This window comes from Rhinolophus sinicus, linkage group LG16, assembly GCF_036562045.2.
Source record: "Rhinolophus sinicus isolate RSC01 linkage group LG16, ASM3656204v1, whole genome shotgun sequence".
In the NCBI taxonomy this organism is placed as follows: Eukaryota; Metazoa; Chordata; class Mammalia; order Chiroptera; family Rhinolophidae; genus Rhinolophus; species Rhinolophus sinicus.
In genome coordinates this window covers 3,875,765-3,897,398 of record NC_133765.1, presented here as the reverse complement: position 1 = coordinate 3,897,398, position 21,634 = coordinate 3,875,765, and the positions used below count along the sequence as shown (strand labels likewise).

General features: G+C 37.9%; 1 protein-coding gene across 6 annotated transcripts in view; it reads right to left on the bottom strand.

The window, feature by feature from the left end:
* Positions 1–6,241: 6,241 nt before the first annotated feature.
* VWA5A (von Willebrand factor A domain containing 5A) overlaps positions 6,242–21,634 on the bottom strand; it is a 29,782-nt gene continuing 14,389 nt past the window's right edge. For 4 of the 6 annotated variants that reach the window (XM_019747422.2, XM_019747421.2, XM_019747423.2 and 1 more), the window contains 8 exons: positions 18,300–18,414; positions 17,419–17,583; positions 17,047–17,147; positions 16,470–16,717; positions 13,016–13,156; positions 10,973–11,103; positions 7,842–7,968; positions 6,242–7,288 (listed from right to left, as the gene is read on the bottom strand). In XM_019747422.2, the coding sequence (XP_019602981.2) occupies positions 7,209–7,288; positions 7,842–7,968; positions 10,973–11,103; positions 13,016–13,156; positions 16,470–16,717; positions 17,047–17,147; positions 17,419–17,583; positions 18,300–18,414 (1,108 nt within the window). In that variant the 3' untranslated portion in view covers positions 6,242–7,208. Of the gene's footprint in view, positions 7,289–7,841; positions 7,969–10,972; positions 11,104–12,833; positions 12,966–13,015; positions 13,157–16,469; positions 16,718–17,046; positions 17,148–17,418; positions 17,584–18,299; positions 18,415–21,634 lie in introns of all 6 variants that reach the window. The other 2 variants (XM_074321938.1, XM_019747426.2) reach the window with 1 other exon arrangement.

The window sequence follows — 21,634 nt, the reverse complement described above, 5'->3', positions numbered from 1 at the left end:
GTTCACCACTGTGTCCCCAACATCTAGAAGAGTGCTTGGCACAGTTAATTAATTTTACTGGGATTCTCAGAGAAAGAAACACTATAAAAAGGCTCAGAGGGAAAGAAAAGAAATGTCCTTCTAGGAACTTAAATTAGTTCTGAATGGCTAAAGATCAGCATAGGGTCTGGAATGATATTTGCAAAAGTGAGAGAAAACAAGCAGAACCTAAATCAAGACGGGCCTTGTGAAGCCAATTTAAGGACTTCTATTTAGGCCGTTTCCTAAGGGCTAAAGTGAAATACCAAATTATGAGTAATAATGATACAGGTTAGCCAGCATGTCCCTAGGTAGACAGGGAGGTCCCTGGTGGAATAAACAAAGACAGCCATATCCTAAAACTCCAGGTTTTGAAATCACTCCTCGCTCCAGGACATAATGTAACAAGGCCTTGAGGTTAATCATAAAATTCATTTTGGCTTGACAAACGGAGCAGATTTGATAGATAAGAGTAGGTTACTTTGCTAATTCCTTTAGGATGGGCAAGCAGAACAAACCTGGTAGATGAATTTCATTAGAAGGTGCCAGTTCCCTTCTTCAAACCAGTTCCCATCTTCAAACAGCTCCCCTTCCCCAAGCAGGCAAGAGAAGGTATAAAAGTAAGAGCTTTTGCCTCAGTCACGGGGCACCCCCATTCGGGACCCCCTCCCGCTCGGGAGCTGCAACCTCTTCTCCTGCCTCCAATAAACGATCCTCTTTTTAATACTTTTTGCCTCTCCTGGTCCATGTTTCTATTCTTCGGCTTCATGAGACACGATCCCGGCCCACACTCAAAAACTACCGGCACATCCAACATCACCTACATCAATAAGTCAATATTGAGGGGTGTGAAATGATCAGTTCGGCCTTTTAGAAAGTTTCTTCCCATGGGAAGGTGGCAAACAAACTGGAAGTTTGAAATAATAAGAAATATATTTGGGTATTGTCCCTGATTCCTGGCACAGAGCTCCTTAAACCCTTGGAATTTCTGAGAGGAGTGTCCTTTGTCATTCATAAGGGGCCTATTTTGAGCAGACCTGAGTTTATGCTGAGATAATTTAGGGTGCTGAAAACCTCTAAAAAGCCTCAGGATACGGCTGGTCATCAGAAAGACCAAGTGACTAGAGGTTTGGAACTCTCAGCCATACCCACTGACCTCTAGGAAGAGGTCAAGGACTACAGATTAAGGTCTATAAAAGGTTTTGAAGCAAAACAGTTAATGAGTTACCAACTGGGAAAGTGGCACAATCAAGTCAGACGCTCCTGTACTCTGGACCCTTCCAGACCTCATCCTAGGTACTCTGCATCTGTCTATTCATCTGTATTCTTTATAATAAACTGGTAAACATTCCTCTAAGTAAATATTTCTCTGAATTCTGTGAGCTGCTCTAAAATTGATCAAACCTGAGGAGGGGTTCATGTGTTAAAACGAGATTGTCATGGTGGCACTGTATATCTTCTATTTTGAGATTTAGACCTCTGGTATAATTTGATTTAACAAGTGTCATTTAGTTTGGGACTTTTTGAAAGCTTTCTTTTCTTTCTTTACTCTTAATGATTCTGCTTCCTATACATTTACTATGCATACCAGCTCCAATGTTTCTATTTACTTGACCCAGTGCTGGCCCTGTGACTTGGGAAAGATTTTGCATCTGTATGGGATCCACTCTTATCTTCAACTTAAATCTACATAACATGCAAAGGCTGCCATAACCGACTTAACCACACCTTCCCCCACTCCCAACTATAGGCCAAAGCAATTTGCATCCTGGTTAGAAAATATAAAACTTGAGACCAAAAACTCAACGCAGTAGTTTTCAGTCGTTTCCAGCAGACTGCCCAGCTGAAACTTCTTTTACTTTAGTAAATCTTCCTTCTGTATTTCTACCTAACTCATTAATTCTTTCATGGCCCACAAGTGAGCAGACACAACACATGAGAGCTTCCAAATTATAGCCAGTCTGTCAGAGGAACACATAACAACCTTAACCTGCAATTGGCATCTGAATTGGAGGTAGCCTTCTAGCCTTTAGCCTTAGGCCCTAATCTCCAGGTACAAAGTGTCAGAGGTGAGCTAATTCTTGCTCATGCTGGAAGACGTACACAGAAGAGGAGGGTATATACTATTGAACTAAAATATATGATAGTGTTTGTTTTATTTCTATAAATAAAATCCAATGTTTGCCAGTATGTTTTTCTCTTTGAGAGCCAGTCACTCACAAACAGATTCAGAAATTTTAGTGAAAATTTGAGATTAAGTTTGATATATATTTACTTAAAATATAAGTACTGTGAGGTACTCAAATTCACTTTGGAACTTGTATTGGGATCTCAATTTTCTTTTCATTCATCATAGTTTGTGAAATACATATATGATCTTAAAGATTCTGGGGAGTTTAGTTCATCAATTTGCATTGTAAAGTTTCCAGGGGAAAGATTTTATCAGAGCCTAGCCTACCTAAAAGAAGGGCATTTCTCCCACTCTAGTCTCCTCTAGCTTACTTGACTCACCTGAAGGGTGGTGAGACAGGTCAGCTAGCATGTTGTTAGGTAAACAAGGAAGTCCCTAGTAGAATAAACAAAGGTAGCAATATTGTGGAACACCAGGTTCTAAAATGACTCATTTGCTCCACGGCAACAATGTAACATTCCTCTAGAGATAAATGGGTTATTTCATAAATCCCTTTAGGCTGGACAAACAGAGCAAATCTGATAGACAGAACCCATTAGAAGGGGCCAGGCCCCTTCCCCGAGCATACAAGAAAAAGTATAAAAACAAGAGCCTTTTGCCTTAGTCATTAGGCATCCCAGTTTCGGGTACCCCCTCTGGTAAGAGAGCTGTACTTTTGCTTTAATAAAAATCTTTGCTCCTCTACCTCTCCTTCCAAGTCCTCATTCTCACTCTTCAGGTATGTGAGACCACCATCTCTGGGCACCAGACACCAGAATCCTGTATCAGTGAGTGCAGCTAAGAAACACTTGTAGAGGTAACAGGTGAGGAACACAGGCCCACTAAAGACAGATTCAATTATAAGATTGAAGGAAGAGATGGGTAATATAAGCAGAGAGAAGGAAACTCTAAAAGGCATCAAGATGAAATACTAGAAATTGAAAACACTGTATAAAATAAATGAAGGATGCTTTGATGAGCTCACTATTAGACTTAACATAACTGAATAAAAAGTATTTGAGCTGAAAGATAAATAGAAACTTCCCAAACTGAAATGAAGAGAAAAACCTGAAAAGAAAAAGAAAAAAAAAAAAAAAAACAAGAAGAAAACAGAGGGGAACATCCAAAAACTGTGGGTTGTGGTACAATTTTAAAAGGTATAGCATATGTGTAATTGTAATATCAGAAAGAGAAAAAAGAACAGACCAAAGAAATATTTGAGTAATGCCCCCCCCAAAAAAAAAAAAATTAATAACAAACAAAAAAGCACAGACCCAAGAAGCTCAGATAATGCCAGCCAGGAAAAATACAAAAACATCTACATTTATGATTGTCATATTCAAACTGCAGAAAACCAAATAAAGAGAAAATCTTGAAAGAAGTTATAGTGGGGAAAAACACTCTACTCACAAAGGAAAAGGATAAGAATTACATCAGATTCCTGGCCAAAAATGATAAAAGCAAGGAAAGAGTGAAATGAAATATTTAAAGTGTTGAAATATATAGGATAGGATATAGAATTCTGCATCTGTAAAATTATTTTCACAAGTAAAGAAGAAATAAAACTTTCCCAGAAAAACAAAAACTGAGGGGATCCTTTTTTAGCAGATCTGTTTTGTAAGAAGTATTAAAAGAAATTCTTCAGAAAGAAGGAATATGATATAGGTCAGAACTCACATCTACGTAAAGAAAGTGTCAGGGAAGGAATAAATAAAAGTGAAATAAATCGTTTCTTTTTCTTAATTGATCTAAAATATGACTTTTTAAAGTAATAACAACAAAGTATTGGGTATAACATATGGAGAAGAGAAATGAATAGCAGTATTGCCACAATGGATGGCAGGGAAGAATTAGCAAAACTGTTATAAGGTATCTGCATTACACATAAAGTGATAGTGTCATTTGAAGGTGGATTTAGGGTTATTTTAACATGTATATTACAAACTCTAGGACAACTGAAAAAATAAAAAGTATAATTGATATATTGACAGTGTAGATAAAATTAAATCACATAAAATGTCTAACTAAAACCAGAGAAGGGAAAATAAGAGGGGTTGTTTTTTTTTAAATGCAACAAATAAAAAACAGTTAAACGTGGTATATATCAATCTGATCATGTTAATAATTACTTTATTAAGTCAAAAGTAAAAGAATGGAGAAATGCATACCATGCTAACACTAATCAAAGTAAAGCTGGAGTGGCTGCATTCGTTTTAGACAAAGCAGATTTGAGAACAAGGAAAATCCTCAGGCTAAAGGTATTACATAATGGTAAAAGGGTCAATTCTCCAAGAAAATATAATCTTAAATGTGTATGAACCTAACAAGGGAACATCAAAATATGTGAGGCAAAAACTGATAGAACTAAAAGGATACATGGTGTTAGCTCATTGCATGGGGTTTTTCTTGGTTTTCTTCTGGACAATTAGGTACTTCAAGCAGATGGACTGTTTTTAAAGAAGCAATGGCTGGGAGTTTGGAGAGGTAAAGCAAATGCTACATGATTCACAGAATGATTATGTTGAAATTGGGGAAAATAGGCAATGGGTTTAATTCATAAGTCTATGCAGAACCTGGTACCCTGCGCTGGAGACACTGGGCTCAATCCGAGTGGGAGAATCTTGAGACCATGCTCTCTGCCATCTTTTCTGTGGCCAAGTCAGCAGCAGCCAGAAAACAGCAAGGTGAGGTCAACCAATGGGAGATAAGAGCAGCTCCTCTCCTGGGCTCCTTACCTGGACTATCAGTTCCTGAAAGCACAGATGGTGCTTTATATTTTCTCAAAACATGAAGCACCAGCTCTGAAAGTGGCCATCAATGAATGTGCTTGGTGATTATGAAGACTGACACTTATCTAGATTTGAGGAATTTCAGTTGGCACATTTCATAGCATAAGAGCTCAAATGGAAAAATAAAGCCATGCTACTTTAAAACTGTAGTTGACCTCTATATCTATGAGTCTGTTTCTGTTTTGTTCATTTATTTTGTTCTTTAGATTCCACATATAAGTGAAATCATATGGTATGGTTCCAGGTGGGTACTAGACTTATCAGGGACAACTTCATAAATTATATAAATGTCTAACCACAATGCTGTACACCTGATACTAATATAAAATATTGAATTTCAACTGCAGTTAAAAAAAACAAAAAAACAAAACTGTAATTGATTCTGCATTATAAAGGAGAAAACAAAAGACTACTTTATTTTGATTTTGATTTAGAAGACCCCAAGCCCTAGCCCAGTCTGGAAGCTGAAGAGTGAGAAAAGGGGAGGTGAACAATAAATATAACACATGCTCTACATAATAAATGTAAAGGGTCATTTTTTCTGGGCAGTGGGCAGATCTACACATTTCATGGTCCTTACGAAGTTGTCTCCTCTGTCATTACATCAATATGGCCTATCTACATGGCAGATTTGGATACGAGCCTGTTTCATGACAAAAGCTAAGCCCTCACTTCTCAGTTTAATGTGCATATGAATTACTTGGAAACCTTTGTTGAAACGGAGATTTTGATACAGTAGTTCTTTGTGGTTGCCTAAAAGCCTGCATTTCTAACAAGCTTCCAGGTGATGCCACAGCCCTCCAGTCCTGGGAGATCAGTCTCTATTATGCAACTCAAGCAAATTGTCGGAATGCCAGTTCACTCAGCAGTTTAATGGAACTCAGGTCTAGGCGCATCCTATACCTTAAAGGATGAACAGATATTGAGGTCTGGATTCTTGAGTATTCAAGGTGAAAGTGATAACAGAGTTCTAATTCAATCATTTAGTTTTACAGATGAGTATACTAAGCTCATGAGAAGTGATTGATTGATTTATCATCGCTTAACTACTTAAGTGTATGGTCAGGACTTAAACAGTAGTTTTCTGTCCAGTGCGCTTTACTTGCTTCCAGTAAGGCAGGAAATCAGCCTACAACATAAGTTATGGGGACAGTACACAGTGTGAACATTGGCAGCATCAGAAAAGTTGGAAGGAAAAAACAAGGCATAATTAAACCAATGCAGGTTCAGTGAATAAATCTACAAAAGATCAGATACAACAAAGTGCAGAGTAGAGATAGTCATTTTAATATTGATACAACAGTATTTTAGGGGACAACACATCAAATAGGGTCACTTTCCCTAGGATAGAGAATGTGGAATATAAAGGTCACAAACAATCAAGGGGCTCTCTTTCCTTTATAATGGGGTAGTCAAGGTCTCAGGAAAACCACCTTTAAACTTTTTGTTTCCTTTAGTGTACTAGGTCAGAGCGTGATTTAGGAGCCTCACAGGTTCAGGAGTAAGGATTCCATTATCATCCTTTTACTAAGATGTTTCCTGATTAAGGAGAAACATCCCCAAGAGGTAGAACTCAACCCAAGTCCTTTAGACAATGAGAGAGAAGACATGCAGCATCAGGTAGAAAACCCAAATAGCATCCATCAAGAAGGTCCCCAACAGTGCCATTGCTCACACGGGACCCCTTGAGTCGCTGTCATTTGAGGTTATATCAATCCCAGCATTGGCTTTTAACCTCCCTTCCTCGTCTCTAAGAATAGAAAACTGTATAGTTCCCCAGTCTGGTCCTGATAAGTATATAATATCAAAAGCAAATAAAAGCAATGCAGAGAATTCTCTAATTCAGGCATTCTCTAGCATCAATGCTGTAATCTTTAGTCTGGAGTCTATGTCACTTGTTTTTCATGTTATCACTCTGGAAAACCGGGGAGGAACTTTACTGCCTAGGAATCCTGTGAACTCCACAAAGAAAGGGAACAGGTTCCGGCACTACTGACACTTCACTGAGGGTACTTGCTGGGGCAAGGAAAATTATATCCAAAGGAAAATTGTATCCTAAGGAAAATTATACCCTGGAACACAGAGGCAGGGGTCAGAGTGGGCATCCTTTACTTTTATGACAAGAAACTGACAGGACAGGTGTAAAATACAAAAACACATTACAGCCGAAGAAGGCGTCAAGAAAAGGACAGTAGCACAGAAGAGGATCTTGTTTTTTCTGGATGGTATCCTCAGAGGACAAAGATGGCAGGATCCACAGATGATTTCAGGAAAGCAATAGCAGCTCTCATAAGCACATTCATGACAGAGCCTGTTATGAGGAGAAAATAAGAATTAGGGCTGAGGGAAGCAGTAAGAATAAATGCTTCTCTTCCTGTCTCCCTTAAACTATCCCAGTCACCTCCCCGGAGTCCTGCTTTTGTCTTTCTCCAATACCCTTGACTTTTCCCTTCACATTGCCCAAATTCCCTTTAATCTTCTCTAGCCCCAGAAATACTCGGCAGCAGTGAGATAATAAACACTCAAGGAGTAAGTGCCCCAAGTCCAGTCTCACACTCAGTATAGTACTGACATAGTAAGGAGAATAAATGCCACCTCTTATCTTTCTCACAATTCACTCTCCGATCCACGTCCTTTTCCCTCTTTGCATACCTCCCCACCTCCTCCAATTCAGATTGCACCTTCATCCTGCAAGGAAAGAACTATCTGGGAGAGGATAAAAGGTCTGGACCAAGATGTTTGGGGGAGAGGACTACAGGGTTTCCCTCTTGGTCACCCTACCTGAGGCCTGGAGGCTCAGTGTCAGGGAAGATGCCTACCTTCCTAAGGAGCTAGGAGATGGGGTCTTAGGATGGTGTTCCTACCTGCATGGACGTGAATCCAGGACACAGCTTTTCTTTCCAGAAGCTCCCACTCAGACTTCATGTCCTTAGCATTGGCATGGAGCCAAAGCACCGCCAGGACTGTGGCCCAGCCTGAGGAATCCCCATTCTGTACAATAGATAGAGACCTCCCTGAAGCCTTCAAGTTGGAGCAGGAAACCCCTCAAGGGAATACAAAAACCTCCACTCCCTCCTTACTCACCTTGCCCCAAACTGTTAAGAAATGAGATTACCAGGTTTATGGCTTGCAATGCATACTGGAGGCTCTAAAACCTCAGGGCAACAATCCACTGAACCTTAGGGTAGAAAGGTCTTAAAATTTAAATTTAGTGTAACCACTGGGACAGTGCTTGAAACTCCTAAAATACCCCCAACAAGGATTGGCCAGCTGTGATAAAAGAAACCCATGCATAGTTGCTTTATATTTTATAAAGTACCTTTACTTGGTTTTTTTTAGTTGAACCCTCACCAAAACAAACCCAAAAAAAAAAAAAAAAAAGAGGAATTATTAATAACCATATTTTTAAGAGAGAAAACTGATTCATACAAAAGTGAAATAATTTGTCCAAAGTTAGCCTTCTAGCAAATGACAGAGCTAGCACTGGAGGCCAAAAATTGATTCAAGTCACACTGCTCAACAGAAAGTCTCAGCCATAGAACAGAAAATGGGCTCCCATGAGATTTCACCCACAGCTCCCAACTCGTTTTTAGAGACAACGCATCAAGAGAAATTCTTTTACATCATGACCTTTAAAATTTGAAAAAAGCTTTCATGTCCTCTGAGTAGTCTTGTTTCAGATAAAACTTCTCAGTTCCTTTAATTCTTCCTTAAGAGGACTACTTATGTCAAAGCAGTTAGAATCCCCGTGTTTGTTCTCCTAGTCTAGAAACAAATATCACAGTGATTTTTGAAATATATCTCTTTAAATGTCACACATGGTTGTAAATGTACTTATGAAATTTTATGACCCCAGCCCAAAAATATATAATGCACATAGCTTTTCTGACAATGCTCTGCCCTCCCCTAATCATGTTTTGAACATGATTCATACTAAGTTTGTGGTTACCTAAAATCTCTGATTTTCACGTGCAACAGCTCTTAAGTCATTTTGCTTCTTCCTTTTACTTGTATAGTAGAGAATTTAGAATGAAAAACAGTATTTTTATTCTTATTAAATTTTATCATAGAAAATTTCAAGTTATTGTTCAAGGATTTTGAGGATCCTAATTTTCTTGTCTAATACTGTATCTCCCAGTTTTGTCATACACAAATAGGAAAGCATTGGTCAACATTTTCATCTAAATATTCATTGAAAATATGAACCTCCAGAGAATTCACAGCCTGGTGGGTCTAGAAATCTGTTTTAAATTTGAATAAATTCATGATTCAGTGCTATGAGTTTTCAGCTAGTTTGTACTCAGTCCATATGTTCATCATTAAGAAAAATTCAAATTCCTTATTGAAATTCAGATACAGCAGGGCTCTTGATTCCCTTGATTTATTGGCACAGTTACCATGTCAAAGAAGAAAATGCTAGTCTGACATGTCTTATTCTGAATGAAGCCAAGTTAGAACTTCATGATCTTTATATATTTTAATTACTTATAAATTAATTATGCTAATTAAATTAATAAATTGTTTATAAATTATCCTTTTAATTATTGGTTCTAGAAGAGTATTTTTCAATAGCAATATAGTGCCAAACACACATATAATTTTAAGTGTACTAGTGGCCACCTGTAAAAATGTAAAAATAGGGGCCGGCCCAGTGGCTCAAGCGGTTAGAGCACCATGCTCCTAACTCTGAAGACTGCCGGTTCGATTCCCACATGAGTCAGTGAGCTCTCAACCACAAGGTTGCCAGTTCAACTCCTCGAGTCCCGCAAGGGATGGTGGGCTGTGACCCCTGCAATTAGAAAACGGCAACTGGACCTGGAGCTGAGCTGCGCCCTCCACAACTAAAACTGAAAAGACAACAACTAGAAGCTGAATGGCACCCTCTGCAACTAAGATTGACACACTGTTCCCCCAATAAAGTCCTGTTCCCCTTCCCCAATAAAAAAAAAAAAGAAAAAAAAAAGTAAAAATAAGGAGGTACAATTGTTTTACTAATATATTTTATTTAACCTAATATATTTAAAATGTCATTTTAACATATAATCAATATAAAATAATTATTAATGAAATATTTTACGTTCTTTAAAATTAGTATGTATTTCATAATTACAGCACACTTCAATTCAATTAAGAATTTTGCTCCTCATTTCCATTAGCCATATTTTAAGAGCTCAATAGCCACATGTGACTAGTAGATACTGTATTGGACAATATAGTTATAGGCTACCTGATTTTATTTAATCACCATCCACATTTTGTAAATTCAGAATGACACTTGTCCTCCGGCCTTCTGGCATTTGTCTCATATTTAACAATATTTCATTTAGAAAATTTAGTAAGTTACCTTGAAATTCTGGAACATAATTTTTCCTCCTCAACAGACTTGAACACATTTGAAATAACTAGGTAATCCCTATTAATATTTCACCTATCCTAACTTCAATAAAATTTTGCTAATTTCTGAACCAATTTCTTTAGCAAGAAGAGGAGCAATAATGTGGGTTCGGAAGACTGCTAGTCCTAGGATTAAATCCAGCTGTGCCACTGACTGGTTAGGTCAAGCCACACACATCATTGTACTTCTGTGGGCTTCAGTTTCCTCATCTATGAATGGCAACATGAATAGGTTTACCTTATTTAATTGTTGTGATGAATAAATAAGATCGTGAATGTTAAGTGCTTAGCGCAGTGCCAGGCACAGACTAATTGTTCAATAAACACTCGTTATTATATGGGCAGGGAATGCAGTTAACGCGGAAGAGGATTTTTTGCCTTTCCTTTGTCACCCATTAACTCAAAACTATTAACACCTTTTAGCTACATTATTAGTTCCTTGTCCCTTCTGCTCTAACCTGCTTCAACTCCTATTTATTAGAAATTAATTTAGTCTATGGCCTTCTATATTCTCCTTCTTCAGGTGAGTCATGATTCACCCCAAATCTCTTTATGGACCCAACCTCTCAAAGATACATACTCCAGTTTCTTTGAATCTCACCTGGATAGGGAGTGCAGCCAGTATATCTTCCAAACTCATACCTAGAACCATGGCCAGACCTTCATTCAGATCCCAGGAACCATCTGCCTTTTGGAGGGAAATCAACTGTACAAGATGATTATCTCCAAAGACTTTAGGGAAGAAAAAAGAAAGAGGATGAGAAATCAAGGAGCTTCTGGTCCCATACCACACCTGAGTGAGAGAGGTCTGAATTCAGAGATAGGCTGTAGCAAGAGTGCAGAGCTAAGCAGAGTCTACCAAGGTCCCCATTTCAGTCTTTCCCCTGGGAGACATGCATTTGCTCTGTGACAATGTAGGCCACCTGAGTGACGCAGTAGCACTAGGGAAGCTACACTTACAAAGTTGAGCAACAAGAGAAAGGCACGAGGTACTGAAGAACCCACATGATGGTGGTTTAGTCTTATCCAGTCCTGTTTAAATAACCCTTAAAACTTTAGGTATATTAAAAAGATCTAGACAAATGTAGCTTGAATTTTAATTATCAAAAATTTTAAAAGAAAACAGATAAAAAGGAAGCAGTCAGCAATCTACTTCAAATAGTCTACTGTCTAACATCTAATCCTATGGGTATAAAAATTGCTTAAAGACCACAGAATTTTTCACAGGAAGTATCTCACATCTGACTATCCACTATGAGATGATAAACTTAGAGCAATTTAGAAATTAGTAGGCAAGAAAAACTGTGACTAGAAAAAAAAACAGTTCTACTCTAGTGGGAAAAAAAATCTAAGGCTCTGATTTTGAAAGTCTAGGTTTGAATCTCAGCTCTGCTAACACTCAAAATGTAATAATTATTTAACCAATGGGAATCTCAGCCTTCTCTGTAAATTGGAGACAATAATGCCTGATGCATGAGAAAGAACATAAAGTATCTAGAAGGCCCATAATTGGCTCCCTACAAATAGTAGCTGCCAATTAATTCACAAAATCAGCAGCATAACACTGCTGGGTAATTTTTCTTTCTACATTAGTGAGAGGATCCATAAGAGAGAGATGTAGAGTGGGGGATATTTCAAGTTAATGCATAGTAGACCATCTCAGGGAACCAATACAAACTGAGAACCTACTCCATGGATTACATTAAGAAGGTTCTCATGACAACCCTAGGAGGTGAATAGTTGTGCAGCTGAGGGAACTACAGCTCGGAGAAGTGAAGTAATTCACTTAAAACTCCACAGTAATTGGGCGTACAGAGATCTGACCTCACCTTAGACCTTGAAGCCCTCTCTTTAATTAGCAGCCTAAGGAGAATAAGTAGACAATAAGTGGCAAAGGAGATGTTTAAACAATTAAACAATTGTACACCAAAAACTCTTGCTACAAAAAATGGAGAGATGAGAAAGAAATTACCTTTAAATCTATTTTAGTAGAAAAAGAACCCCTTAGTGGTGAAATGTATTTTGACTCAATTTGGAATGCAAGGCAATGACCAAGGAACACTCTTTGGTGACAGAGAATGTCATCAGACAGCATCAGGAAGATCTGTCTTCAAACCCAACTTGAAAAAGAATGATCAGTGCAGCAGGGGCCCCAACAGGGGGCAGCTGAGTTCTGCAAGAGGAGGGCCCCAGCCTGTAGGCAAGGTTTGTGAACTGAGACGGCAAAGGGGTTGGATTAACTAGGGCTCAACCCAGACTCCACTGGGGTAAATTCCACATCCTGTATTGTAGACAACTGGAGCTGGGCTGATTCTGGTAAATATAGGGACTGGACAAATTTCAGCCTCTGCCTGATACTTTTCAAATAGATTACCTCCTGGGTAGAGAAAGCCGCAAGATAGCAGAGTGTTGACGATTAGTTCTTCAGTCCTCATAGATCAGAGAACTGAGGCCCATCTCACCTGTATGGTGAGTTTCCAAGTTGGTGGTATTGGTGGAAGAATGAGCCCTTGCCATCTCAGGAGAGGTCTTTTTGAGAAACATGCATTTCTTCTTTGATCTATGATCACCAAGAGCCTGGTGTTTGTTTAGTCCTATATGTGTGACAAACATTGGTGAGAAAAGTCCCTGGCAGGATGCTCACCTAGAGAATACAGGCTCTTGCTAATTGTGGACCTATGGGGATCATAACAGTTCTGCTGGTATGACATGCTTGGGTAGGAAGACGTGCTCCTCATGGGCCGAGATGCAGGAGGACGGCAGGAGGCTGAGGCCTTTGTACCAGCTGAAAAACATCAGCACAGACACTGACACTGAGGCACCCTCTGCTCTCTGCCATTGGCAAAGGGCTCTGATAATTTGAGACACATACGTTCCTATGCACGTCAACCTCAGTTACCATCTTCATTGTTCATTTTTTCTTCTCCCATGAGCTCAACTCCTGCACACACTCTCGCCCTCTGAGCCCTTTCTATTGTTTCCTCTTGACACATGACAGTGATCTTTTCTGCATCTTCAGTTTCATTATAGGAGGCTTCTTCTAAATATTTGTTAACTTTAACTTTTCCTTCTAAAAAACTATTCTCCCTCTATCCCTCTAAAACGGTGGTTATTCTAGTTACCATACCCCAAGTATGCAGGTTTGGGAGATACGGTTGGCAACCTCTTCACTCCCAATTGCCACATCCACATCATTACTCCTCTACCCTCACCTGGATTACCTTTCTCATACACGCACTGCTGTCAACCTCCAAACTCTGTCACTTTCTATCATTCACTGAAGTATCTAAAAACTAAATCAAAGACTTCCACTTCATTGCAAGGCCTGCCATCATATTCAAGAAATCAATCACCCACGGAGATGACCTATTCAACACCCTAATTCAAAGCTCATTGATTTCCTCAAATTAAATGGCTTCAGCCTCCATTCTACTTCAGCCTCTCCCCCCCAAGCCTGGGTCTTGTTAGTAAGCAGACTTGTTCCATCTGTAAAAAATAAATACGTTGAAGAAAAAAGTCTACTTTTAAAATACAGTATCTACTTTTTCCAGCTTTCTAACTCAGAGATTTCTATTTTACCTGGTCTTGGACCTTATCTGGACTTCTAAATCTTGTCTCCTGTTTTACCCTATATAAAAACTTCCTCTATCTTTACTCTTTTCCAGTTAGCCGACTGTATTTTGCCATGTAGAATGTGTTCCCATATATAATGCGCACCCACATTTTTGGCCCAAACTTTCAGGGAAAAACATCTTTCGTTTCAATTTTTTAATTGAAACAAATTTTTATTTGTTTACATTTAGGTGTTTGTTTTTTGTATTAGGAATGTTAGCATTTATTTTTTAACATATTATGGTATAAGAAATTTTATGTAACAAATAATTACAAAACACAAGAACAGATACAAGGTACAAGAAATTTTATGTACCTGTAAAAAATTTACGATATTTACGCATCATAGATGGCCAAGAACTCTTCATCATTGCAAGCTCATCATAAGTTCAACAAAACCAATTATCGTATTCCAGGGTATTAATTTGCATACAGATATCGTCATTGAGTTCCAGAGTTACACGTTTAACTCATAAGCATAAATAAATGAATTAAAAACATTTATATAGATACGGAATTAGCACTACCCATGTATAAAGAGCATCCTTATTTTTCCCTCGCAAATTTAGGCAAAAAAGTGCACATTATGTATGGCAAAATATGGTAAATCTCAGCTCCAACATTACTACTCTCTTATCAATATCTTCAATTCCATATCCCTAATTTCCTTTTTATCACACCCACCTAGCAAAACTCCAACCTTGAAATTAAGCCAACACTCTACTCTCTTCTTTCTTATACCAAAGCTGCAAAGCACTGCTGAAATGTGTCACATAAACTGATTCCCTTTAGTAGTTTGGTGCTACTAAAAAAGTCAAGGTGTCAAAACTAAACTGGACCCTCAACATTCCTTGACAAATGCTGTTTCTCCCTGAGTATTTCACTCTCCAATTTTCCACAGGATTATTTCAAATCCTTGCCTAAGATTCTCTATTCTACTACTGTAATCTCATATTCATTAGCTAATCTTGCTTCCGCTTTCACTAAAACTACAGAAAAACTATCAGACAAAGTCCAAAAACTTGCCTCTCAGCCTATGAACTAAAATCTAATACCATCACCTTTCCTCCACTTCCTGGCAATAGGGAGGAGGATGTACTAATACTTGTCCTACTAAACGCTAATCCCTCCACTGCTGTTCTAGATCTCATCCTCTCTCACTTCCTCAAATACCCTTCTCAATTAACTCCCCTCTCAATACTGTTAACCCTCTCTAGGGGCACTTTCCTACTAGCATTACAACATCCTTAATTCTCTACCCTTCGGAAATTTAAAAGAGATATAACACACACACACACACACACACACACACACACACTTCAGCTCTACAACTTCTATAGATATCACTCTCTATTCCTTCCCCTTTTCAACATTTATAAAAAGAGTCTACACAAACTGTCCCTTTTTCCCACCTCTCATTTGCTCTTTAAGATTGTATAATACACTCTTTCCTGATCTAAGCTAGTGAAACTGTTCTTGATTAGATTAACACGGACGTCTTTGATATTAACTCAAGACCCTTTTCAATTTCACTTTGACATCTCTGTAGTACTTTGATGACTCCCTTTTCATGTCTAATTTCTTTTTGTTTTGAATATGTACTCACTTCTTTCTTCACACTTCACTTCTTTTTATTATGGTTTGGGGAATCCATCCCTAGATACTAGATATTTTTCAGTGTTTCAGTCTCATCCCTTTTTTCATCTCATTTTATGCTTGCCCTCTGAATAATCACATCCATTCTCATGACTGTAGTTATTACCTACATGCTAAATATTGCCAAATGTATATGTTCATCCCTGATCTCTCTTCTGAATATCAAATCCACCTATTTCCCTGTCCACTAGACATCTTCATATGGATATTCCATAGGAATCTAAAGTTCAAAATTCTCAAAAGTAACTCACCATTTTATCCTCTACATTTGCTTCTGTTCTTTTGGTAGTCTATTAACTAAATGGTACCATCATCCACCCAGGTGCCCAACCAAAAATCTGGTCTATTCTTGAAGCCTGCCTCTAGCACGTCACACATTCCCCGCCAGCCAGAGACCTACGCAGAGAATTTCTCCACCTGATCCTAACCCTCAAGCCCCTAATGTCTATCATCAAGCTTGCTTGGTTTATGCCTGAGACAGTCCCACCCATTTCCTAACACTACCAGGTTGTTCATCAGCCATTTGTGTAACCATTAACCATCTAATTATTAATAGGATGAATCAGCTTCAGATTTAGACAGTGTAACTACTCAGTGTTTATAGGCACTTTCTGCTTTATTTTTCCTCAATCCCCCCCCTGAATTACTTTAAATCTCTTTGCCAATGGCACATATTCCAGTTCCCTAGAACAGAAGAGTTTAATCCCAGCTAGAAATCCTAGACGTAGAAGGACAAGGATACAAAGAACCTTCCATAAACATGTCCTTTGAATGCTGTGTTCAAATATCCAGGACTCCTTGTTTATGAGTCTGAATGGGTTAAAACTCACCACCTCCACGGGGCATCACAGAAGAAGCACACAACAGAATTGGCCTTGGAATGTCTCTACGAACCAGGGGGCCCTGAACTGGCTTGTTGAGATCCTTGTTGATGGCAATGAAAGCTGTGTGGGAGCTTATGACTCCACACTCAATGCTGACTTTTAACACATCTTTTTTATCATTTGCTGGAGTCTCCCTGAAGCCCATGTCCTTAGTCTGGAGAAAGGACTTGGCAGCAAGGCGGTGAATGGTAAGGCTAAAAGAAAACAAAAAAATCCTGTGACTTAGGGAAAAGCACACAGGCATCAGTTTCTCAGGGCCCTCAAAAGTTAGGGTTGGCATGGGGAGGAAAAAACCAGACAAGGGGAGAGGTAAAACCTGGGTGGCTTAAAACAAAAAAGGGATTTTTGGGAAACAATTGAGCCCCAAATTAAGAGCAGGAAACCAACCCCAAGGATTGCAGAGTCAAAAAGAAAGGAAAAGGAAAAGGAAAGAAAGGAAAAGGAAAAAGGAAAGGAAAGGAAAGGAAAGGAAAGGAAAGGAAAGGAAAGGAAAGGAAAGGACAAAAGAAAACTGAATTCTCACTTGGCATCAGTCTTGGGTTGTAGAGAAAATGTCACTTTATTCTCAAAACTCTTGCCCTGGAGGGTGTATTTGAGGCAAACTTCTCCTGTTGCCTTTGCTGGCTACAAATTAGAGAAGAGTAAAAATGATAGAATGGAGAGATCACCAAGAGAAATGTCAGAATTAGAGCAGCTCCCCAACCCAACATATTAAAATTTCGGATTGAAAACCAGGTAGCTCAGGAACTGGCATGATGGAGAAGGCGGAAGGAGGACTCTGTCTGGCAAGTGCAATCTCTTGAGGAAATCCTACCAGCTTTAATGAAATTGCCCAGAGCAGAGTTCAGGGCAGTAGCTACTCTGACTAGAAGAACAAAAAGGAATAAAAACTCACCGGCATCATCCCAGTCAATTGGGCGTAGATGATTAACCTCTGACCTCTAAAGATGACAGTCTGCTCTGGGGAAAGCATTTTAGCAGAGAGACCAGGAGACAAATCCCAGCTCAAAGAAACATCCTCTACTACAGGCTGCAGAGAACGTTTCAGGGCCCTAAGAGCCTAATGGAAGAAAGAACAGAATAAGCACCAAAAATAATAATGGCAACAATAACTACTACTAACTGAATGTTTTTTATGCACCAGGTGCTATGTGACACAATACACGTTATGTCTATTCCTTAATACTATACTAGGAGGTGGGCATTATTACTTTTGCTTTACACATGAGGAGACCCTAGAGAAGTAGGGATCAGATAAGAAATGGTACCAACTGGAAAAGAGGAATTCATTAACATAACCAGAGGCGGAAGATGCCTTCCCTTGTGCATACTAATCAAATGGAGTATCAATTTACCACCTATTCCAATCTACCAGACATATTACAATTGTCCCTTCCTGTTTTCCTTGTATCATTTGTCTGGAGCATAGGATATAGTACCAAAAGAGGTCCTAAGACACAGACCTAGAATGTCAATCATGATAATCAAAATTCTTAAAGTTTCTGTTTCTGGTCTTAAACACAAAGCACTAATCTCTTCCAGCATCTCATCTCTGGATTTCCAAATACTAGGTCCAGATGCCATTTCTCCAGAAACTATAGTGGGCCCCTTTTACATAAGGTCAAAAGTAGCCCCACTAAATATAGAGCCCAAAGCCTTGGGGATAATAAAGAAAGAATCCTGGAGGCAAGTTGTTGTCTCTGCCTTGTAGCAGTGTACCCGCTGCTCCACATTTGCTTTGGATCACCACTTCTGGACACAAGGCCTGTCCCTCACCTTGGACTGCATCCTCTCCTTGCCTGTGATAAATTCTGATGCACCCCCTGATACCCGGGCAATGCCTTTTATTAGGCTGGTGGAGGCTCCTTCTCCGATACCAAATGAGAAACATCTGCAATTGTAAAATAGAAGTGAGAGATAGGGACTAAGCTGTGAAATTATAAAATCAATACATAATAGTCAAAAATACATAATAGCTACCATTTATTGAGTATATTCTATATTTCAGGAGGCCACATGCCTTAAATTAATGATGCAGTTTAATCATCACAAGACTCCTAGGAGGCAGGTTTATGCTTCATTTTGCAGGTAAGAAACGGAGGCACAAATAATTTTAGAACTCTGTCCAGGATCACATACTTTGAAATGGTAGAGATGGCATTTGAGCACTGTTCTGTCTGACTATATGATCCCCTTGGCAAACGATTATATAGTATACTGATTCTAAAAGCAGAAAAAGGAAAATAATAGGACTACATTCTCATCGATTATTTTATAATCCAAACAATGTGTTAATCAGAAAGTGGGAGAATTAAGAAAAAAACTGACACTATCATCAGTGCTTGACTAACATTATTCTGGAACCACATCTGCCCTGGAAGGCTGGTCCTAGGGGGGGAAAGAGTGCCTTCTGCTCTTCTAACTGGAGAGTTCTTTCCCTGCCTTAGTTCATGGACACCAAATAGCATTTAATTAGAATCTGGCTTCCCAATTAAAACTGTCTATAAACAGAGAATATGTAGGTAATACTAATACAAACATTTTCCAAGACATGACAAGGATAGTTCTCATTGTAAATTAATTAATACAGTTATTTTGGCTTATGAATCAGTCTCTTCCGAATTGGGTTAGTATGAGTCATCATCCCCAAATCTAGTGACATCAGCGTCAGGATTAATGCTCTAAACTTGTAAGGTTAAGAACCAGACATTTAATTATGGTGACCTAACTGTGATAATGTTCCCTAGAGATCACAGCCTGCCAGCATCTTGATATTATCACTTTTAAATTTCCAACATGATTTTTGAACTGTAACCTATGTTCTTTATGACTTATAAAGGGCTTTGATGTATATGTTTAAGAGGCTTTGGTTTGTTTTGTTTTTTTCATGTATTACATAAACTAAAGCTAAACAATGTTTACTGATGTCCAATTACATGCCTAAAACTTATTTAAGTGCTTCAAATGGATGATAATAATAAGGATAATAATTACCAAAATTTATACAGTATTTATTTTGTGTCAAGCACAGTTCCTAATGTTTTCCTTAGGTATACTCTTTTAACCCTCATGGTAAACCTATAAGGTAAATACTATTATTATCTCCATTTTCAAGTAAGGAAATCGAGGCTTGGAGAGTTTAGTTGATTTGTCCAAACAGCTAACAAACAGGGAAACTGGAACTTAAATAGATGACATCTGCCTTAAAGTATAATACCCTAAGAGAGTTCTGCTCACAACAACGCTAGACTAAGTTGTTCCAAGCCAGTAGAGAGCTAGAAAAGCTGCACAAAACATTTTTAATAATCTTTGAAATCATCAGAAGGTTACCAAGAATGTAATAATGTCTGGGAGAGGAGGGAAGCCAAGAGAGGTGAGCCTGGCATCTGGTATCACTTTACCCCTTGAAGCAAGTGCCAAGTACAAAATGGATGACTGGAAGGTTGAAAAGCTAAGCAGTTTCAGATTTGGGCTTTCCAAAGAGAAGGTGCCCTGGTAAATACTCAGGTTTTTTGTTTGTTTGTTTGTTTGTTTGTTTGTTTGTTTGTTTGTTTAATACAAGCCTGTAGAACTGCCCTAGAGGTAGAGGTGAATCTGAAATAAAACAGCCATTAAATGATTGAAGCTTACTAAACTAATTGGACTAAGATTATCTGTTTCTAGTCTAGCAAACTGCCAGAAGCAAAGAGTAAATCCTTTCAGAGTGAGGAAATCATCTAGATGCTCAAAGAATTTCCACAATTTTTCACATAAAATATCTGGCAATTAACAAAGAAATAGAAAACACCCAAATATTGGGAAATTATACACTATACTTCTGAATAACATAGGCTTTAAAAAGAAATAATGATAATTAAAAATATTCTCAAGTGGATACCAATGAAAAATGATGTATACAAATTTAGGATTTGTAGTTCTAAACACGTATTAGAAAGGAAAAAGAAGTCTAAAAATCAACTATCTTGAACATCCCTCTCCATATGTTAGAAAAAGAACAGCCAATAAACCCAAAAATTTAAAGGAAAGAAAGTAACAAAGACAGGAGCAAACACTATTTATACAGAAAACAATTATACAATAGAGAGGATCCACAAACTCAAAACTGCTGGTGTTTTGAAAAGATTATTTAAATTGACAAACATTTAGGCCAAGGGAAAAAATAGAGAAGGCACAAATAACCAACATCAGGAATGGTTGGTTATATACCTATTATATAAAATTTAGTAACATCATAATGCACCATCAGAGACAATTTCATACAAAAACATTTGAAAATTTAGATAAAATACACAAACTCCCATACAAATCAAGAATATATAAAAATATGAATAGTTCTATTGCAATTAAAGAGATTTCAAAACCTTCCAACAGAAAAGTCTCTTGGTAATTTATAGCAAACATGTAAGAAAATCTTTCAGATAATAGAAAAACAGGCAACACTTCTCACTTCATTTTATGATGCCAACAAAAAACTGATATCAAAACCCAACAAGAATATTATAACAAAAAAACATGTCAATATTTCCCATAAAAATAGATTTAAAAATCCTAAACAATTATTAGCCAACTGAATCAAATAAAAAATAGGAAAAAAGTTAATAGCTCACCACTAATTTGGGTTTATTTCAGAAATGCAAGATTGGCCTAACAGGTCATTATAATTCACACATTACAAGAAAAAAGAATAAAATCATACACATCTCAACAGATACATAAAATGCATTTGATGAAATTCAACAATGATTCATTATTTTTTTTTAAAGAAAGAAAAAGAACTCTCAAAACAGAAATATAAGGAAAATTCCTTAATCTGATATAGAATGTCTACAAAAAGACCTACAACAAACAATGACACTATTGATATAATGTTAAACATGTTCCCTCTGAAGTCTAAAATAAGATAAGGATATTAGCTATTACCACTTCTATTCAGCTTTGTACTATAGGCTCTTTTCAGGGCAATATATAAAGGAAGAAAAATAAAGATATAAGGGTTGGAAAGGAAAAACTGATCATTATTTGCAAACATGATTATCCATAGATAGTCTACAAGAATCTATAAATATACTATCAGAATTAATATCTACATCAGGCAAGCTCATTGAATACAA